This window comes from Galeopterus variegatus, unplaced genomic scaffold (genome assembly GCF_000696425.1).
Source record: "Galeopterus variegatus unplaced genomic scaffold, G_variegatus-3.0.2 Scaffold3133, whole genome shotgun sequence".
NCBI lineage: Eukaryota > Metazoa > Chordata > Mammalia > Dermoptera > Cynocephalidae > Galeopterus > Galeopterus variegatus.
The window spans coordinates 98,736-120,906 of record NW_007729244.1 but is presented as its reverse complement, the minus strand read 5'-3'; the positions used below and the strand labels follow the sequence as shown (position 1 = coordinate 120,906).

The 22,171-nt window shown below is 44.2% G+C and overlaps 1 protein-coding gene across 1 annotated transcript in view; it reads right to left on the bottom strand.

Moving 5' to 3' along the window:
• The window catches only part of RYR3 (ryanodine receptor 3), a gene marked incomplete at its 5' end in the record, with an annotated part of 211,225 nt that overhangs the window by 103,789 nt on the left and 85,265 nt on the right, over positions 1-22,171 (bottom strand). The window contains 12 exons of the mRNA XM_008584044.1: positions 385-508; positions 619-694; positions 2,175-2,237; positions 2,428-2,574; positions 3,573-3,662; positions 7,226-7,304; positions 9,126-9,289; positions 10,756-10,896; positions 12,529-12,619; positions 16,661-16,881; positions 19,210-19,379; positions 21,569-21,689. Of these exons, the coding sequence (XP_008582266.1) occupies positions 385-508; positions 619-694; positions 2,175-2,237; positions 2,428-2,574; positions 3,573-3,662; positions 7,226-7,304; positions 9,126-9,289; positions 10,756-10,896; positions 12,529-12,619; positions 16,661-16,881; positions 19,210-19,379; positions 21,569-21,689 (1,487 nt within the window). The remainder of the gene's footprint in view (positions 1-384; positions 509-618; positions 695-2,174; positions 2,238-2,427; positions 2,575-3,572; positions 3,663-7,225; positions 7,305-9,125; positions 9,290-10,755; positions 10,897-12,528; positions 12,620-16,660; positions 16,882-19,209; positions 19,380-21,568; positions 21,690-22,171) is intronic.

Sequence of the window (22,171 nt, the reverse complement as noted above, 5' to 3'; positions counted from 1 at the left end):
CAAAGCTTTGAGGATGTATTATGGATTTGGTTTATAACTTCAACTGATAGAACAATATACAAAGGAAAGGACTTTGCCTGTAGCACAAGATTTGTGAATGAATGTATGTTTATATGTTTTAAGTTAAAATTAAATGCTTACGGTACATAAGTATAATTTGTCATGATTCTTTGCTGTAACTGATTTTTAAAAATTGATATCTACTAGCCCTGTTTATGTCAGGAAAGAGGACTTCATGCTCCAAAATAAAAATTTTCTCATTTCAAAAGACTCAACCACTATGCTCACTCTGATGGGTTTTGTAGGCAGGTGACTGAATACCTGGAGAGGCAGAAACCACACCCACACCCCTGCCCCACTAATGTCATGTGGAAGATGACTTACCTGGAAACTACAATGCCATTCACTTGGAGGAATTTAAACAGATCCTGAGCCTTCTCTCGGTCCCTGAACTTTTCCTTGGCAGTCAAGGTGTCATATGGTACCAACAGAGGGTGAGTGCCGCCACCTGGGGTCAGTGAGGTGAGGGTCAACATATTTGGCTCTTGCTTTGCAGCTGTGGAAGAACCTCCCCACCCCCAGCTCATCATCTTGGGGGTTGTTGTGAACCAGGCTCACCTTTGCTCTCCAGCTCCAGCTTTTTCTTCTTGGCCCAGATATTGTGATAGTTCTCAGCCACGACCTCCACCATGCCCTGTGTCCCACCAAGGAGACGCAAGTCAAAGAGAAAGCAAGCAAGAAAAAACGGCTTCCTATCTGCCAGGCTATTTCAGGCCACCCTAGGAACAGAGTCCCCCCAACGGCTAACAGCACACTGCTGAGGGTCTCCCATCATTAATTAGACTGTGCTGATAGCAGTTTCCTGATGTAGCGTATCTCTGGGTTGCCTCAACATTACATTTAGTTTTTTAGCTCTTTCAACACTATGTTACTAGATCCCTGTATTAAATTCTTATCTGTCAAACTACCTGGTTTGGACTATTTTTTTTTTTCTGGATAGGCTTTTTTTCCCCCTTGTAATTCTTTTTTTTTTTTTTTCCTTTTTACTGACCGGTAATGGGATCACAACCCTCAGTGTCGCACCCGTACCGGGGACTGGCAACAGGATCGCAACCCTTGGTGTTGCTCCCGCACCGCGCTCAGCCAGTGAGCGGGAACCGGTCTCCACATGGGATCTGAACCCTCGGCGGGAGCGCCGCCGTGCTCCCAAGCGGCGCACTCTCCAGTGCGCCACCGGGCTGGCCCTAGAAAACAATTTCTAATTCTGTCTTTCCCCTGTAACTTATTATCCTTGCAGTTTGATGCGATCAGGAGGAGCCCATGTTCCAGCTGAACCTGCGTGCTGGCAGCTCTTCATTCTCACAGGAGTTCGGCATCACACTCCTGACCCGGGATAGGGGCTGGGAGTGAGAGTCAAGCAGAGATCTAGGATCCCTGAAAGCCTTTAGCCTAACAAACTAAAAAAATCACATCTTGAGAAAACTGCTGTAAATAAGATTTCTCAAATAGAAGTCATCTCTATACGGCTCAAAAAACAGTGACCTAGAATCAAGGATATACTTTGGAAAGAAACTTCCTTTAAGTCCAAAGGGCTGGTCTGATGGACTCTCAGAGGGGTCAGAGCCCCAGGCTGGGGCAGGGCCCAGCTACCAGTGTGTGCAGCAGGGAGGAATGGGAAGAGGCCGCTTAGGGCTTCTGGTTTCATCCTTGTGGTTTTACGTCCCTATATCCTGCAATGATTGCTTTTCTGCACCATCATGGCAGCTCCAGGGAATCCACTATGACCCATGCAGGCTGTTCTCATGGTTGGGGGAAATGGCAGGGGCCAGACAAAGCACCTCTATCTAGTGGTCAGGTTTCACAGATTTTCTCCTAGCTGTTGTATTGATTTTATTTGGGGGTTTTAATACAGTAGTGTGCTGGTTGTTCTTCCTTTCACTGAGTTGTCACCCACTTTGATGTCTGTGGTAGAACAGCAAAGCCTCACTTTCTTGGATGATTGGTTAATTCTGCTGAGACTTGCCCTGTGGCTTCTGCACAGTGGGGCCCTGTCCAGTTTTGATTATTATAGTGGTGACGTGGTCTAGGCATTCTTCCCCTCTCCCCTTTTAACTCTGTGGAGGCTAATATGTCCTGCAGTTAAGTCATGCTGTTCTGAAAGTGTCAGCACTGACCTGGAGCTCCCTGGAGAGCACGACATTAGAGAGGTCGAGGGGAGCAGGGCTGTAGCTGCTGCCCTAGAAAGCAAGCACAGAGTCACCGGGTTTACCATTCCTTATTCACCAGTCCCAACTTCACTTGACAAAGATGAGTCTGGAAAAGTCCTCAAGGTTCATCTCAGGTGGTCCCACCTACATTGCCCAAGGGAGAGCTTCCGAGATCCTGGGTTCTCCTGGTGCACCTCTGCCTCTGGGTGTGGTATCCTACCTGGCTGGCCTGGGACACACTTCGAAGCTTCTCGTTTTCCCGCTGTTGAACCAAAGCCTCTCCCTCTTTGGTTCTCTCCACAGTCCAGCCCACAGCTAGCATGGTTTTGAGGGACTCTCTGGCAGGCCAGCGATAAATTTCCTTCTCCTGGAAGAAAATTTGAGAAGAGCTTTGCAGAACACATCCCAGCATTCTGACCAGCCCGTCTGCCCATGGAAGGTGGATCCCAACATGGACAGGGATGCTGGTTAGCTCCAGCCTTCTTTCATTAGGTTGAAATACCCTTTGCAGCATCTCACCTGAAACATGCAATCAGTCTTTCAGATGTTTTTGAGTATAAGATGCTATAGTCCCCTGCCCTCAGAGGGAGTGTACCAGACATTGTCAATGACTTTATCCACATTGTGTGGATAAAGTGGAACAAGAACAGGAAAGTGATTCCTCCTGTTTTCATAGCTGTTCAAATCAGAACAATGTCAAGATGCATCTGCACAAATCTGTCCTGTAAGCCTGAGAAACTGAATTTCTTAGATTTAGAATTCTCTTTTGATCTATGTACAATTTTATAGGTAGCCAATATGCATGCAAAGATACACACATCACCCTTTACATGTCACACTAGACCTAAAGCTGACAAAGAACTCTCACTGATTTCAAGACAGGAATTCAGAGTTGAGTTGAACCAAATTTCTTAAAAAAAAAAAAAAGAAAAGGTAAGAGAACCATCCACATTTCCTTGGGGATACTCTACTCCCTCTATCTTCCATGTACTGGAAATCACTCCTGTCAATTTTCTCCAGCAATCCTCTACCTCTATCTGCCTTGCCCTAACAATCTAACAAAACGCCTTCCTAGTTCAGCTGCAAGAGAACCCAAGTGCATTTCGGCCCCGCCTGTAAGTGCTGAACCATGCTTCTTTCACCAACGGGCTCTCGGAGCCAAGGAACAGAACATGGGGCTGCGCGCTTGGAAACTGGTCCTGGAGCTGCTGCTCACTGCCAAGTTCATGAGCAGTTTACTGAGCCCAAGAAAGTCTCCAAGGAACTTGAGAGTGAATGTGCCCCGAACCCCTCTGAGCATCTGATACAACTCCCAAGGAAGAAAACAGCATGGCCACACAGTGTCAGCAGAGGCCCGTTTCTTACCTTCTCTGTTAACGTCTTGAAAGGCCTTATCAGTGGGTGGGTCTTCACATTTTCATCCAGAGAAATTCCATATTTCCATCCACTCTGACTCTGTAGAAATGTTCGCAATTCAAATATCCTTGGCACTCAAAGAGCCCTGCTATGTGACCCACGTCCCTGCTTCTATTTTCCCTGAACGAATGGAATAATGGCTTGTGACAGAGCTTGGAAATTCCCCTTGAAAATGTCTAATTGATCCTTTAAGGTCGTCAGGCTTGCTGCCTCCTGAATCTTGAACTCTGCTCCTTTATTTCCTCTTGTTTCAGTTGCTGTCCTCTCCACTTTTGAGCTTGTGATTCAGGCCCACTTAAAACAGAAGGGTCTTTCAACAGACCCTGCGGACAGCACTTCTTGGTCAGGGTCACCCCCAGCAAGAGCAGACAGCAGAGCTAGGAGGCGCATGAGGACTGGACCTGCTGCCTGCTGCACGGAGGGGCTGTTTTGTTTGCACCACTTGCCCCCACCCCAGAGCAAAATTGTAGCAATGCATGCCTCCTAGAGTGAGGAAGTTGAATGCTGTATACAGTCTGTGCCAGACTCTGTCCGAGGCACTGTGGATACAGAGATAAGGAAGAGTCCTTGATTTCCATAAGCCCATAGTCCAAAGACTCCGGCTGTTCTTTCTCAATCTTTGCCTCTGCCCATCTGTATAATGTGTATATTTCCTAAGTTTCTGTCCCTTCTCAAGAGAGACAAACTCCCTGGGTGATCTATGTAGGCCCATGGTTTCAGTTACCACTGATAAGTGACTAATGTCAAATCAGTATTTGCAGCCCAGAGCTCTCTCCTAATTTCCACACCTATTTAAGCTCTGCTTGGAAGTTCCACAGGTACCTCTCAACATGTTTGAAACAGAACCCAGAACTTTACTTCTCTGGACATCTCCTCCTCTCGGTTCCCTGCATCTCAGCAAATGGCCCCAGTTCACGCTCACTTTCCCAGCTAGCAACATGCAGTCCTCCTTGTCACACTTCTCCGCAGCCCTCACGTCACTTGTCTGCCTCTCTCTTGCTTCCCTGCCAGCGTTTTAGCTCAGTCCACCATCAGCTGCCACCAGGGTTACTGCAGCAGCTTCCCAGGCAGTCTCCCTGTCTTCAGTCTTCAGGCCACCTCTCCACGGACTCATTTTCCACACTACCGTCAGGTGATACTCATAAAATCTATTGCTTGAAAGTTTTCCAGTGGCTAGCTGCCATCACAGTAAAACCCAGACTCTTTCACGGGAACCCTAAGCCTATAAAGACAATCTTGTTGACCTTTCCAGCCTCATCTCTCTTCTTTCTCCCTCTGCTCCATGTTCCAACATGGACATCATTCAATATATGGTTCTCTAAAGCCACCAAACTCTCTTGCCTCTCTAGGTCTGCACCTACTGCTCCCAAGCCTATCACATACTTGCTTCCCTGTGACGACCCACTCCCACTCATCCTTTAGCACATGTTGTGGATGTCACCAGCTCTAGGAAGTGTCCCTGGACCCCCAGTATTGGATTAGGGACCCTGACATGTTCTAACCCTGTGCTCATGCCCATCACAGTACTCAACAACCTGTCCCATAATGGCTGATTTTATTTCTCCTGCAAGACTGTGAGGTTCTTGAGGGTGGAGAAAATACTCTTTTCCTCATTAGATAATCAGTGCCTGCCTGGCAATGGAGCAAACATGTATCCTTGCTCTCGTGAAGCTCACAGTCTAGTGGCCGGGAGTTATTAATGAAATAACCAGATCAGTCAATATATAATTGATAAATGGTATAAATATACAAAGTGCAACTGTTTTAAATATAAATGTGTAAAAATGCTATAAAAATATTATGAAGGAGAAAAATAAGGTGCTAAGAGGGTCTACATCAGAAATCTGGGAAAGCGCCATCTTAGAAATTTATGCTTGAACTATTTGCAAGATGAGTAGGTGAATGGCTTGTGCATGTGAGTGCAGGTGGGGGAAGGTTTCAGGAAAGGAGAGAGGGGGAGAGAGAGAAAGAGAGAGACAGAGAGAGAGACAGAGAGAGACAGACAGAGAGACTAAAAGAAGGGGGTGTGACTGGAGGGCAGAGGGTGAAAGGAGAGATGAGGCTAGAGATGGTAACAGAGGTCAGATTAGGCAGTGCCTACCAGCCCTCATGAAGGATCTTGACCTTTATATTAAGGATAGAAGCTATTTGAGGATTTTAACAAGAAGAAGGGGCTGGGCAGAAGGAGCAGTGGCAGAATACGACCAGACTCACATATTGAAACCATCACTTGTTTGCAGTGTGAAAAACAGACTGGAGGAAATGCACATGGGGTGGCCAGTTAGGAGGTTATTCCAATCGTCTGGATAAAAGATGATGGCAGCTTGGACTGAAGACATGGCATGGGGATACACAGAACTATACGAACTCAAAAGAGACTCAGGAGGTGAAATGCACATGGCTCAGCGATGGATTGGCTATTGCTATGAATTCATGGAGGTGTCTCTTCTCCCTAATTTCACGGGCTGGCCAACTGGCCGCATATAAAGAGTTCTTAGGAAACACAGATGCTCTAGAGAAAAGGTCAAATAACTGTGGTTCTTTGGCCAATCCAGCTGACCACCTTTTTCCTGTAAAGTTTTATTGGAACACAGGCACTCTCTTTTGTTTATATTTTATCTATGGCAGCTTTTGTGCTACAAGAGCAGAGATGAGTAGTTGCCAATAGCGACTGTTTGACCAGAGCCTCAAATGTTTATCTGGACCTTTACAGAAAAGGTTTGACAATCAATCCCTGCTCTAGAATCATAAGGATTAGCCCACTCGAAAGTTACAATGATTGCTGTTATCATCAGTCCTAAACAGGGACGCATGAACGGATATGAGCTAAGCCCAGACCAACACAGAGGCTGAGTCCCCTGTCTGAGGGAACACTGCACGGAGGTGGTTTTCTGTGGCTTTGCTGTGGAGATGCGTCCACTGTTATAGGCCATGAGCCGCAGCTGAACAATGGCCCCAGTCCTGAACTGGCTGCCCACAAGAATCCTGGATGTCTTTGGCACAGTCTTCCCATTTTTCCTGCCAGCGTTAAGGGGCTGACATAGCAATTAAACTTATTAAGCAGCCTGACCTCATGTGGTGGGGAATTTTAAACACCAGATGGACAGCCTTATTAATAAGGGAGTGTCTGGAAGTTCTACTGGTGCCTACCACAGGAAGATTTTGTGTCCTCCCTACAATAAAATTCAGCTTCCTAGCAAAATGCAAGGGTAAGGCTTTCAATTTCATTTTCTCTTTCCCAATGCTGCATCCAAAGAAAAAATTAAATAAAAGCCTCCCCACTGTCCATTAAGCATTTATATCAAACATACACGAGCATGTGCTTGAGCACAAACTCCAGGAAATACAATGTTAAGAAAGAAGCTAACACTTCCAGAATTGATCATTTTCTTGAGAAATATAAAGGCAGCACTAGCAGCTGCCATTGCCTATTTCTCTGACCTCCACAAACCCTGGGAAATTGCTGCTCAGAAATAATGAATGCTCTTGGCATGGCGAGTCTGTCACTTAGACAAATCAGGCAGATTTCCAGGATTGGACCCTTTAATGTTCTTGAGCTGTTTTTTCTCCCTGACAATTGTCAGTTGGATGATAATCCCTACCTTGTCACAGGCCCATTTATCATGTGAATGCTCAGCATACTTGGTGACGATGTATTCCAATTTTTCAGGCAAGGAAAAACTGTGGAACGAAGAAAGAAAAATTACAACCTCCCCAAGCACTTCATCCAGATATGGCAGAAGATGGTCAGGAGTAATAATCAATCAACTGTTAGAAGTTGGATTTGACCAACCAGCAACCCCCCACAGCTGAACATCCATACACAGAGACATTACTGAGCAGAAGGAGTGGCACAGCCAGGGTTGGGTCGTGAGCACACAAACACGTCTCATCACAGGACGTCTCTGCAGCACAGGTGGCCTCCTGCCACCTGCTCTGGGTTCTCCTGGTTCCTGAAGAACCACTTTGGCACCTGGGCCAACCTTCTTCAGGTTAGACAGTGTGAATCTCTTCATCTAAAGAAACTGGCCTGTCACCCTACAGCTTCAATATGAAAATAGCATAACTGGGTAGCTAGAGGACCAGATGTTATAAAATAGTGCTTGTCTGCTTTTTTGGGTACAGTGGCTCATGGTTAAGTACTGGAATCTTGGAAGTGCAGTAGATACCTGCGGTTTCTGCTTGCCCAGCAGCTCTTGCCCTGCTACTGGTGACAGCACCTCCATTCCCCTCTGCACTATGCAGTCATCTTGCACTGCCTGTAGTGTTACGTGAACCGTCACCAAGAACAGGCATACGACTGGGAAAATCAAACTCTCTCTCCCTGGAATTTGAATCTAGGGTTGGGTGAGACAAGGGCAGCTAGTTCTTCAAGGTGACTCGTCTGATGGCAGCACCTGAAGATCATCCATTTGGTCACTGTGCCTTGATGCCATCCTTCCCTGGTGCCTGTCCTTGCTGAGGCCTGGTTAGTCAGGGTTAGGGTTAGGGCATGGATCTCCAAAGTCAACACCTGCCTTCTCTTTGGCCCGAGCTTCATGCTTTACCAAACCCTTCTCTCTCCCTTCCAGCAGGTTCAATTCTGTTTCCCACCATCCCCTCAGCTCAGGGTTCTGTCTAATGGAATGTACTTAATTATCCCAAAGATGAATTTTATAGTGTTATCAAAGCTGATGTCCCCCTGGGAAGGGTTCAGGCTCTCATGTGAGAAATACTGCCACTAAACACAAGTCCATGGGCTCAGTAGGATCACTCTTCCTTGCTCTGCTCATTCTGAAGCAGTTCTGGAGCTCTTCATTTAAAATGCACTTGAGATGAAGACTGTATATCCCGTGACACATATTCAGAACTTGGGCAGAGCTGCCACAAACCAAAACTGAGCAATATTTTGTCCAAAGGATAAACACACCTCCATGGCCTAATCAACAGCAGTGAGGAATTCTGGAGAATCCCAGGGAGAAATTAAAAGGTACTGTTGTAGGGTTACTCTGAAGTCCCAGCATCCCTAAGCATGGCCAAGAGCAGACCCAGCCTCTCAAATAAGGACCCCAAGCTGTTCTGCCATCACACTGAGGCCTTGTCAAAGCTCAGCTGAGTGTCATTCACGGATTTGTTTTGATGTATGATGCTATTAGGACTGTACCAGCCTAATTCATAAAGAGTGAAGATTTTGTCAAAAAACTCATTAATAAATTAATTGCATCATTTATCAGGGTGGTTCTCTCAAAGCCTCAGGCAACATTTATTTGTGAGAGCATCCATCTTTTATAGTAAATAAACCAACCCCCTCAAAAAAAAAAGCTCAGCATATAATAATATAGTGTATAATTAGATATGGATGGATTAAATCTTGTACCTGATGTGACTTTGTTGTGTCAAGGGAAATGATGAACAGTGTTGGCAGGAGGGAAAGAAAGCTTAAATGTCTTGCTACCTTCCGAAAGAAAAACATTGGCTACTAGACAAAATATAGGACTGGCTTAGAGATGATTCTGGACTCACTTCATGGTATTGATAGGTTTGGGGTCGAAGTTGCCATCTGCATCCACTGAGACTTGTTTCTCCAGTGTGGCTGTGATTCTGGTATCTACATAATCTGGTGGTAAGGCACCAGCTATAGCACTGAGACAAGGGAGAGCCATTCGGAAAAGATCTGGATCATATTTCTGTGAGGAAAGACGAAGACCACGTTAATAGAGAAACCCCAACCACAGCCATTAGATAGTCCCATTCACCAGTCAGCTGAAAATAAAGGTAAAATGGCTGCACTTGTCCAGGTTAACCAAAATGGGCAATGCATAACCCCTTTAATATTTTCTGGTGGAAACTGGTGGTATCCTTGGAGAATAAAATGACAGTGTGTAAAGCCATCAAGCCATTTGCTTTAATTTAAAAAAATTTTTTTTTTTGTCTTTTGTCTTTTTTCCGTGTCCGGCAACAGATCGCAACCCTCAGTGTTGCCCCCGTACCGGACCGGGGACCGGCAACGGGATTGCAAACCTCGGCGTTGCTCCCGCGCCTCGCTCAGCCAGTGAGCGGGAACCGGTCTGTATGTGGGATCCGAACCCTCGGGCGGGAGCGCTGCCGCGCTTCCCAAGCGGCGCACTATCCAGTGCGCCACCAGGCCAGCCCTAATTAAAAAAATTTTAAACCAAGGTTTAAATCAATATCTCCCAAATAGTTAATTTCAAGAATATCTAGAGGTTCTTCCTAGGCCAGAAAAGTCTATAAACTTGTCTGCCAAGGATGATTATAGAAACTGACCCAACCTATGCCTGGAGAGGGCACAGTAAGCTTTGCCAAGCTCCGCAGTAGTGGATGTGGGTCATATGTTGATACCATCTGCAGAATGCCCAGAATCACATCCATTCTCTCCTGAACCTAGCCAGGAATGAATTTCAGTCAAATACCAAGGGGTTGGGAACAGCTTCTGATCTGTTTATACTAGACCAAAAGAGTCCAGGGGTAAAGCGCAGGTGAACAAGCTCCATGTGTCCCAGAATTCTCTAAAAAAACCAGAACTACTCATTTTCTACTTTTAAAGTCGGTGGCCTCACAAATCTGAATAAATTGGGTTAAAAGGAAGTGAAGCGAAGTCTGAGAGTTAAAGCTCTATTTCAATCTTGGGATTCAGAAGCTCTGAGTCCTCACTTGACCTCTTTCTCAAAAGAGTGGCTATGAAGACCCTCGCCCACAGTGGCTTAAAGTCTTCTGTAAATCCTACGTCCCAACAGCAGAGCAGATGTCAGGACTTCTCCTTCTGGCTTGAGCCTAGGGAAGGCTGGCTAACAGGAGCCAAACCAAGTCAGGGAGAAAGAAAGAGCCAAACCAAGTCATCGAGACTGAAAGCAGGAAACATTTCTGTAATTTACGCTGGTAGCTGCTCTCCCATCTGTTAGCTTTGTGAGTCTGGCAAATTATTCAACTGCCCTGAAACTTTTCTTCACCTGTAAAATGAAGATTACGATAGTTCCTATTTCAGAGAGTTGGGGTAAGGATTAATGTAATACAGTTGTGAAGGACTTAGCCCCTCCCAGCATATGGTAAGGCTAAAGAGTTGTTAATTATTGTTATTTGTAGTTAACTGAGTCATGGAGGTCGTCCCTTTTTGTTCAGGAAGCACTGTCATTACCTTATGGGACAGGGAGTCAAAAATCCCCCAGAAGAGCTTCTCTGTTAGGTGCAGTTCTTCCTCCACGGCCAGACCGTAGCTCCCCCATCCTGAAGGCAGACAGTAATACTTCCAGCACTGCTCGTAGTGATTTGTCAGAAGCTGGGAGGTTCAGAATAGGATTACATCAGTGGGGTGGGGTAGAGAAAATCCACAGGCATCAAAAACATGCAGGGGAGAATAAAATAGTAAGCAGAGATAATGAGGATGAAGCCAACAACATTTGAAACAGTTGGGTTGTCTACAAAGAGACCCTTCAAATTCCACTGGTCTGGTCTTTTGCCTAATGAGCTCTAGCTTGAGCTGAATCTGCCTGATTAATTCTTGTGCCTCCTAATGTGCCCCCAGCTGTTATGAGAAAAGGGAGAGGAACGCTTTCTACATCATATGAGAAAATGCAACTCTCTGAAAGAAGTTAGTGTGCTGTTCTAGAGCTGGGAAGAATTTCTTCTGAGACCTATGCTTATAATTCTGGAAGACCCTGGGGGATGCTGATATGAGGAGGGGGTGGTGGGCAGCAAGTTGTGGGTCTGAAGATTTTCTCTGCATGGATTATTACCCATGGCTTTCTTGCCTCTCACCAGCCCTCCAAGGACCAGTGATGTCACAGCAGTTCCATATCTGGCCCGTAGAGGGAAGATGTACACTGCTAACGCTCCCATCCCAGCAGGTGGGATCCACTAGGTGGGATCCACTTACTCTAAGAAAAATCCCACTGATGTGAGAGGTGAAAGTGAGCTTATTAAGTGGCATCAATAATGCCTACTCAGAGCCAGCATCCAGCTGATTGAAGAGGGCTGCAGAGGAAGCAATGCCAAGTGTGCAAACCGTGGTTTGCAGCTAAAGTACTTTTTGAGATGAAAACTGGGACTATTAAGGTTAGAGAGAAGAACTAGCCCTTGGAGGACTGTGAAATCTCTGGGAACATACAAGATGTTTTCTTCCTGGCATTGAGACAGGAGATTAAACTAAAGGCTTCTGGGATTCTGGTTAACCCAGCAAAATGCTTTATATCCTTGCTTGGACTATTTCTAAAAAGAGGAGAAAGTTCTGTTAAGATCACTGGGCAGAATTTTCAGGTGTGGCTGGTCATTGCTGACACTTTCAAACATGCAAATATGGTAGGTGCCTCAGAGATAAAAGATAAAAACATTGCCCTCTTGGGAGGGTGGCTGATCGTGGTGCCATGTGGACCCAGATACTCCCAGTGGTGGTGATGAAATATTTGTAATTCATAAGAAAAGTTAGGAAAGAGATTACAAAAAAAGAGAGGGCTCCATGGCCATTTCATTAATAAAGAAAAAAAGTAGAAAAAAAAAGAGGATCAGTTATTAAAAAAAAAGTACAAAACAATATGGAATAGAAAAAGGTCATTTTAGTCTCTTGAAATGAGAAATTACAAGGCCTTCAAAGCTTTTTGAAATTTTGTTCTGAAAACCTAATTAGGGCAGGAAAGGGCAAGATCCAAGCTCCCTTACTCTTACTTTGCAAGTTATCAAGTAGTCAGTGGAACCCAATAAAAGAAAACTGAAGCAGTGAATGAATCTAGCGAATCTACTTTCTTCACGCCGGACATTCAAGAAGGAGTGTGATTTTGTGGGTTGTATCTTGTTAGCTAACTATCAGTTTAAAGGAGTAAAGCCCATTTAGCATGGGTTTTGCTCCACAAATTATGATGACATGTTGTACAAGGCAAGTTTCCTGTGCCACGGAGTGTGCAACAGTGATGTTTACCTTGAGAGGCATTTTGCAGTATTCGCTGAGTTGTGGCACATCAAAAACAAGACGTCGCAGGAGTTGCTGTAACATAGAAGGCCTCAAGTGACTGCAGTATGAAATAAGAAAAACAGAAAGGCAGAATAAAAGAAAATAAAGGAAGGATGAAAAGAATGAAAGAAACACTCAACAATAAAAGCATATATTAGAGCTAAGCCTCAAAACAATTAGCTCCTAAAAGACAAGATCTTGGATAAGTGACATTCAGTGACATCACACTTAAAAATTAAGTGTGGTTAAAATTTAGAAAGAGGGACATATGCTAATGAATTGGGATATCTAAGGTAAAATTCCAATCACCATGTTACAAAATGTTCTAGGATCTACGCATACCCAAAATATATACACTGATTATGTGCAAAGAATATAACAGAGAGAAGGTGCAGTTAATTTTATAGCCATCTCTAAGGACTGACAGTCCCCTTGATCTCTGCAAAGGGAGAAGGTAGAGCTGACCAGCTGCTTATGTGGAATCTGAGGCCATCTACTGGTGTGATTTGAAGGGAACTTTAAAGCCCTCTAGGTTATGATCTGGTCCATCTAATTCTCACTATTGAAAAAATTTCTTTGGGGTAAAGGCTTTTTTTTTTTTTTTCTCAAAACAACTCCTTTAAAAGGCAAATACAGTAACTAATTAAAGAATAATTTATCAAATTACAGAGTTTATGGCCTTGGTATCTGGCATAAATGCACACTGATTCACACACAATTTGGTACAGAAGTTCACGAACCCTCGAATTTCTCCCACAGATGCCTAAGGAACTATGAAGGCAAAGCTCATAACTCTGATGTTAAATGTCAGAATGCCACGGGAGAAATTCTTGGAGGCATCTGTCATAAGGAGGATGAACGCAGACAGACATGGAACACAAACTCAACTGTTTCACAACTTTTTCTAGAGCGGACCTTGCGAAAGAGCTTCAGGGTGAAAAGGGCTAATCAGGCAAGTGAGGAGCCTTGTCTCTCAATCTAGTAATTATCATGTAAAATTACTCAATGTTTCCCATTATCATTCAGATAATTAGCAATTATCACCTAAGACTAACTTCAATAAAATCAAGGAGTGCAATAAATCTATTAATTCCTGGCTTATTAAAAGTAAACAATGAAAAAATCTAGTCAAGTGTGAGTTTGCTATATCTAGAGCTCAAGTGGCCAAGAAGAGGAGTGTGCAGGGCCCTAAAAGGGTAGAAATAGGGCTGTGAGTTATATTTTCATTTTGATGTAAAATTCTAATTTCCCCAAAGTCTGATTTCTTTAAAAATATTTGCAGCTCAAAAGAAGGGAATTGGTAAAGGGACACAAAAATCAGTTACACTGTATATGGATAAATTAAAATAAAAAATAAATAATACATATAATTCTGTATAGCATAAATGTAAATATATAAATTTTATACGTTATAATTTATGTTGCATGTATATTAAAAAAATACTTGCAGCTCAGAGCAGTTCCGCTGACCTGACTTTGTTACTAGGAAAGCTTAGGTTGGGAGGCAGGCTCCTTGGTTAACGTGGTTCCCGAGACACATGCAGAGGCCAGATCTACCAGAAGGCAGGACAAGAGCTGCAGCTGCTGTTGCTGCCGTGTCCAGCCAATGACAGAATCAACTCCGATAGGAAGGATTTCTTTTCATGTAAACTCATTATTTATTCCCCTCTCCACCACTGAGAAGAAAAGTAGAGGCTCATATAAACAAGTAATGGGGCCGTTACTCTTCCTTCTGAAGTGGCAGAGTGGGAAACCTGGGCACCCTATTAATTCCCCGAGGCCTATCAGTCTGCTCACCAAGCCATGTCTCTCTTGAAAGACAAAAGCATTCTAATTAGCTTACTTCCCTGCCAGTTATTATAGGAATCTTGGAATGAATGAAGAAGTGACAGAATATAGGGCCTGATTTTGGAAGGAGATCTCCTCTTCCCACCCTCCAACCTCTACTACTCACCCCCCAAAACAGTACTGTGCAACGACACAGCTTGTCCCCTAAAATGTGAGGGTCTTCGAAAAGTTCCTGGAAAGATTCATATTATCTTTTCATTCTATGTATCCATGAACTTTTAAAAGTACCTTTGTAGTTGAATCCTATAGGCCTTAGAAGATACAAATATAGCAGATACAGTTTAATTTTAATAAAGCATTTTAAAAGTAGGGACCATGTTATATTTGAAATAGATGCATGAGATTGCCCTTTTAAAAATATTTCTAAAACTTTTTAAAAAACAAACTTTAGTTTTCAGAGCAGCTTCAGGTTCATAGCAAAATTGAACAGAGGGTTCAGAGAATTCTGATATATGACCTGCTCCCCGACTATGTACAGCCTCCCCCATTATCAACCTCCCCTGCCTGGTTGGTACATTTGTGACAGCTGATGAACCCACATTGACACATCATCATCACCTGAAATCTATAAGTTACATTAGGGTTCACTTTTGGTTTGTACATTCTCTGGGTTTGGACAAGTGTTTAGTGACATATACCCACCATTAAAGTATCGTACAGAATATTTTCACTGCCCTAAAAGTCCTCCATGCTCTGTCTGCTCATCCCTCCCTCCCTCCCCCAAACCCTGGCCACACTGATCTTTATGCTGTCTCCTTCGTTTTGCCTTTTCCAGAACGTCATATAGTTGGAATCATACAGTATGTAGCCTTTTTAGACTGGCTTCTTTCACTTAGTAATTAATATGCATTTAAGGTTCCCCCATGTCTTTTCATGGCTTGATCGCTGATTTCCTTTTAGCACTGAATAATATTCCATTGTCTGGATGCACCACAGTTTATCCATTCACCTACTCAAGGACATCTTGGTTGCTTCCAAGTTTTGGCAATTATGAATAAAACTGCTATAAACATCTGTGTGCAGGTTTTTGTGTGGACATATTTTCAACTCATTTGGGTAAATACCAAGAAGCATGATTGCAGAATTGTGTGGTAAGAACATGTTTAGTTTTGTAAGAAACCGCCAAACTCTCTCCAAAAGTGGCTGTACATTTTGCACTCCCACCAGCAATGAATGAGAGTTCCTGTTGCTCTGCATCCTCGGCAGCATTTGGTGTTGTCAGTGTTCTGGGTTTTGGCCATTCTAATTTGTGTGTAGTGCTATTGCATTGTTGAGATTGCCTTTCAGTGTGATGTTCTAAAAGGACTGATAAGTTTTTTCTAGGTAGCATAGTCATCTCTTATGCAATTAGGGTACGAGTCATTCCACAAGAATCAGGCCATACCTATCTTGGCCCCGAAGGGGGAAGCCTGTCAATCCTCTCACTAGGCAACCTAAAGCAGTGATTCTCAATATTGGCTGCATATTGGAATCACATGGGGAGTTTCAACAGTGAGATGCCTGGGTCCCATCCCTCGAGGTTTTGATTTACTGGGCTGGGCTGTGGCCTGGATACTGGGATAGTTATTTAGTAGCTTGCCAGGTGATTCTAATATGCAGCTGAGGAAGAAAACCACTGACTTAAAACAGATCATGAGCGCAGCCTGTGCTGCTGAGACCTGCTATTGAAAAACTCCTTCTTCTTTTGTTCCTAGACTTCATGTAGATTCCTGAGGATCCAAGGCCCTTGGGGTAACTTTACTCTTTATCCACAGTTGGCTTTGATGTCCATGTCCAGTAGTAAAAACTATTGCCCTTAATTTCCCCATGTGACTTGAGATTCTTTTCTTTGCCCCAGGTCTTGGGAGGCTGGGAGGTGGGTCACTTTGATTTATACTCTTAGAGTCTGCCTTCTGTGTAAACTCATTAGAGGGCAGAAAAACCTACTTCTGGCTCTATCTTGGGAATTAAAAAATTAGTTCTTAATCTGAGCACTTCAGGCCTGAAAGCATCCCCTCCTGGTCTATCAACGCTGTGGGCTAATGCCTGAGCTGTCCCCTCCCCTCCCGCATAGTGAGAGATGAGCCTCAAGGAAGAGCCTGTGGCAAATAGGGGGACCAAGCATACCCTGGGAGGGGATGCTTGGGGAGGGCTGTTGTAGTCAAAGTCCTGGGAGCTTCCTCAGACTGTACCACCAATTTTCAGATTACACAACTAAATGCAGTTGACATGGCTGCATACACAAGTAAAAAAACACAGGAAGGGTACTTACTTGCAAATGGCAAGCAAACATTCTTCTATGGTGTCCCTCTGTGCTTTGGTGAGGGAACGTCCCTTGGAAAGCCTGTATATTGTTTGCAGTGTAGAATCGATCAGAGAGGTGTAGTGTTCTGTTCCAGCAAAGAGAGGTGCACATCTTGTAAGCAGTGGGAGCACAGCAGAACATATATACCGATTTAGTGCAAGCGCAGCCTCTGTGGTGCTTAGGGAAACCTAGGGAAAGGGGATTGGGACACTGGTTAATCTCCCTAGGGAACAAAGCAAAGCTTACCCCATGCTCTGAGCTCCCATGTAGCAGGCTGGTAGCTCACATGTGTCCACGGTTCACAAATACAGAGTGAACAACTTTCTACCTTGCCAGCAGATTTGTTTTCCTTTTGCATTTTAAATAATAATAATAATAATTAAAAATCAGGTTAAAAGAAACAATAAACAGAAGAAAACAAAGAGCAAAGGCTGCCTCGTCCTAACTCATCCCAAATGACCCTATAAACATCTGTTCCCCTCAAACAAGAATTTTGATCCCTTATTAAAATCAGCTGATGGCCAGTCTAACCCAATATCCTTGATGCTTGCAAAGTCCAGCTGCCAGACTATCTCATTATTATCCTGGTTTTAGCTAGCCTTTGTCACCTCCTGGGGACTCACACATTGTCCAAGCAATCTCTCGAATTCACCAGTGCAATGACAGCTTTACACAGAGAAGTGGAGCTCTGACTCCCATCAGTTAATTTAAGAGCATTGTGAGCAATTCCCAGCCTGATAAATGACACAAGGGCAGACCTCACTAAAAGAAACCTAACCTTGCATGGGAAAAAGTGTAAAAGGAAGAGAAACTGAGGACTTTCTCCAAGACTCTAGAGTAATTCTTGCTTACAACGCTCTCTTTTGTTCATTTAGGTGAACAGGTTGAATTCATGGAAGACCCACGTAGTGACACTAAATATAGCCAAAGCATGCTTAACTACCATCTTTGAAAACTGCAGAACTTCAAAAGAAACATTGAGATCCACAGAAACAAAATAATATCATTATTTCCTGTGATTATCACAGCCACTATATCTGTAACACATTTTTTATAACTTATGATTTGAAAAACTGTTTTCTTTGAACTATACACATTTTTGAATGTTCCAATTAATTATCAAAAGTTTGTCCTCTAGAAACTTCAGTAATCATGCTAGAAGAAAAAGCAAATCTTTCACATTTATCACTTTAACAGGCAGAGTTGTTAAAAATGAAAAAGGACAGAGCTTTCATTCCAGTGGCTTAAAATTTTTCAAAAGAAAAGGCACAACTGTCTGTGCGCTGAGGAACTGAATACAAAACCTTTTTGTTGTAGATGGTGCTTGGACAAGCATGTGATTGAACACCAGATGCTAGAACAGCATTTGCTGTTTATTTGATCTATAAAAAAATTAAATGCTTTGATCAGAAAGCTTGGGGAGGTCCCACAGTTAAAAAAAATTATTTTTTAAATCAAGGAATTTATAGAAAAGCTCAAAACAAAAGTAGTGGTGGAGAACTGTTTTAATTATCCAAAAGGATGATATGCCCCGAACACCTTCACAGACGTACCATTTCTCACCTCCATGCCACAGGGAGGGATGGAGCTCCCATTCAGGCTGGGGCTCCCGCTGCTTTCCAGCGCCAGCTAACGCACTCAAATGGAATCTGTCCCAGTTAAGGTACTGGCCACTGAACGCCCATCACAGGGCTCAGACTTCTATCTCTGTTGGACACCAGGTGGAGCCTCTGAGAAAACTTATAACTGACTCTAAAAACAACCCTAAACTGCCAAGAGGTTTTTTTTAGACTTAAGCTGATGGAGTTTGTCTTTCCTCCTTGGACTCAGGACTCCAGGGGCACTGTTTCTCTGCTCCGTTGTCACTTGTGGCATCTGGCACCTGCACGATTTAACTCCAGGTGCCTCCTGCCTCGACGTCTGTTGGTGCTGAATTACTTTACCTCACCCTTAATTTCCAAAACTTGTATTTGTCTTTGGCCCCTCGTACCGACCTCTGTCATGCCCCTGGCTTCATACCTATCCTTCATGAGGTCAGTACATAAAACTAAGGAGTGAGAGTGGCATGAGAATTTTCAGCCTATAATGCTGCCAACCTTTTTTTTTATAGGCAGTAGAGCCACGGTTCTCACCTGAGGGTGATTTTGTCCCCAGGAGACATTTGGTGATATCTGGAATTGGTTTTGGCAGGGGTGGGGACTGGGTATCTCGTGTGTAGGGGCCAGGGATACTGCTAAACATTCTGTAATGCACAGGACATCCTTCCACAACAGATAATGCCAAGGTTGAGAGACTCTGCAACTGAGGAAGCTGGAATGAATATTTGAGGTCAAATTTACCTACATCTCAGTCTCTAGCCCAATAAATTAAGATTTTCCATTTCTTGGTGTCTCTGTTTTCTCACCCTTTAAAGCAGGCTACTAAAATGTAATCAGTGAGTAGAGAGAAAATATGTGCTTCTTAGTCCAATGCTACTAATGATAGGAAAAATAATTTTCCTTATTTTAGTAACTTACTGTATCTAGAGAGGCAGAGGCTCTTAAGTCAGGTAAAAATCCAACCTCCAGCAAGTGGAGCAGAAAAGTTTGATCCTTAATGCCGTAAACGCGGTCCAAGAACAGCACCATGGGTGCCTTGTGGTCGGGGCAGAAGTTGGCTGCCATGTCTGGCTCGCTGACTGATCCATCTGAAAGACACACGGAAAATGTCATTTCCCTTCTTCTAATTCCACAGTCTCAAAAGGCAACACAGAGCTTGACTGTCTATAGCTTGTTCTCCTTATAAGTAACAGGAGTTTTGGAAATAACGTGGCATTGTGCTGGAGCCAGCTTATACTGGGTTGGAAGAGCCGATTGTTAAAATTCCCGGAATTTTGTGAGCTATTTGTTAAATAAGCCCATCGTTAAAGATTAAAATATAAAATTGAGTACATTGTATTTAAAAAGGTAACAAATATTAGGATTCATCACTTCCTAATTATCTTACTACAATTGTATTTGCATATTGGAAATACAATATAATGGTGTGCTGTGTGCCTTCTTTTCCCAAATCTGTTTAGTGACATCACATTAGTAGGTTGTAATTGGCTATGGTGAGAGTATTTATTTACACCACAGAAATGGGCAAATGCTAGGAATCAGGGCTAGATTTATTGCTTTGTTGAGTGAAGACATAAGAAAGTGAGGGAGAAAACGTAAATGAAGCAGATTAAATTTAATAATATGTCATGTTTGTAGCCATTACATCATCAATAGCACAAAAATTGGGGACACATTCTTTCAGTATTTGGAAACTATTATCTAATTTAGTTGAAACTTAAATCAGTTCATCTAAAAATTCTAACCTTATTTTAATAAAGAGGTTCAAAGAGGAAGTGAAGAATACTGTGAAAAAAACCAAAAAACCGCTGGACCTAGAGAATAAAGAAGATTTTGAGAGAGTATAAAAACAGTCTTCCTGGGCCGGCCCGGTGGCGCACTGGATAGTGCGCCGCTTGGGAAGCGTGGCGGCGCTCCCGCCCGAGGGTTCGGATCCCACATACAGACCGGTTCCCGCTCACTGGCTGAGCGAGGCGCGGGAGCAACACCGAGGGTTGCGATCCCGTTGCCGGTCCCCGGTCCGGTACGGGGGCAACACTGAGGGTTGCGATCCGTTGCCGGACACGGAAAACAGACAAAAAAAAAAAAACAAAAACAAACAAACAACAAAAAAAACAGTCTTCCTATTTTCTTTACACTAAAAACTAGGAAAGAGAGCCCCAAAAGGTCAAGCTGTAGTCACAGCATACTTAAATACTGTGCTGGAAAGGTATGGGACCTCATAAGGCACCCCGAGGGGCACAAAATTAAGTGGTATTGAGCCCAGACCCCCATTCTGCCCAGGAATCAGTGCAGGAAAGCAAGAGAGAGGGACCCCTCAGGCTGGGAGCTGCCCCCTCTCCTGCCCTGAGCACCTGGGGTCCCGCTGCTTTCACCTGGGGGAGCTGGACCTGAATGGCTGAGGCTGACTTCGTCTCTCACACATGCCTGATGTTCTGAGGAACAGTATTTTGGTGGGACATAAATACATGTTTCGTGCTCAAAGAACACTGAGAGTTTAGGAAACACTGACTTGAATATTTACTTTCTTTCTTATAAGTCTTCTCAGAGACGTTATAAATATTTTTATAATTTCACGAAGTAATAAAAACGTGATGTTTTTCACAGCATTTTCCAAACATATTTGATCCCAGACTCCTTGTTAATATGTACACCTACTACTACCTCCTACAAAAATGTTCTGTGGACCATCTGTTTGGGAAACACTGCAATGGTCAGTATCGTGCCACCTTCTCAGTTCCCCCATCTGCCTGGATAGCAGGTGGAGTGACTTGGAGAAGCAGAGTACTTTGGGGAGAGTATAAGTTTTGCAAAGATAACACTAATTGATCGAATGTCACATGTGGCATTGGGGGGAGAACTCTTTATGATCCTCAGCTGGGAGGCGCACAGGACCGTGGCAAAAGAGAGCCTGTGTGTGGCCCTGTCTGTCGCTCTGGCTGCCTAGGCAGTCTGGGCACACAGAGGCAAAGGAGGAGAGCCGTGGTGAGAGCTTTCATTGTTCCATTCCAGCTGCCTCCTTGGGAGGGTCAGAGCATTTGGGGGATCATGAGGTCTGCCTGTACCTGTGGGAGGTAGGTACACATCGTCTTGACACAGGGGAGCAAAGGAGAGAGCAGCCAGCTGGAGCCTGGAGGAGAAAACTCCTCATCATCAGAAAAAGAGCATGACATTTTCCCCAGGCAGCCTGCCGCTGCGCTGGGGACAGAGTCCTGCCCCTCCCTGGGTGAGCGGGCGCTGGGAGACTGGCAGATCCAGCCTGAGCTGCCTCTCTTACCTTTGTTCAGGGAGGGCAACTTCAAGGGGATGCTGATGATCCCAACCAGGTCCTCTGTGGGGACCAGGGAGCGCAGGATGGACCTGATGCGGATGGCTTCCCCCTTTCCTGTCCGGATAAGCTGTAATGTAGGATTGGAGAACTAGTTTAGATAGACGAAGTCCCCACATCCCTGCTCCACCCACCTCCAAATGTCTGGCAGGGCTACTCTTCTGTGTTTCCCTCATTGCTGCAGACACTTGCGGCCACACGGAAAGAGAGGAGCTTTCCCTCGATTTTCCAGAAGAGGTGCTACTGAGGGAATAACTTTGACTAAGGAGGTTACTTGACTCCTCTGCTGTGAGTCAAACGGTCATGTGGGTAAGGCATCAAGTCTCAGCAGGGAGTGTGTGGCCCGCTGGAGGCTTCTCAGTGTGACCCCACTACAGGGAGCTCTCAGTGGCCATGATGGGAGTGTTGACAATGTGGCCACAATGTCAAACCCTAGAATTCTGGTAGATGTAGAAATGGCTTATGCATTTCAGTTTCCTACAAGTTTAATTAATGCTGGGGCTGGGCAGTAGGCAAGAAGCAGGTAGAGAATGTCAGAGAGCACTTGAGCGG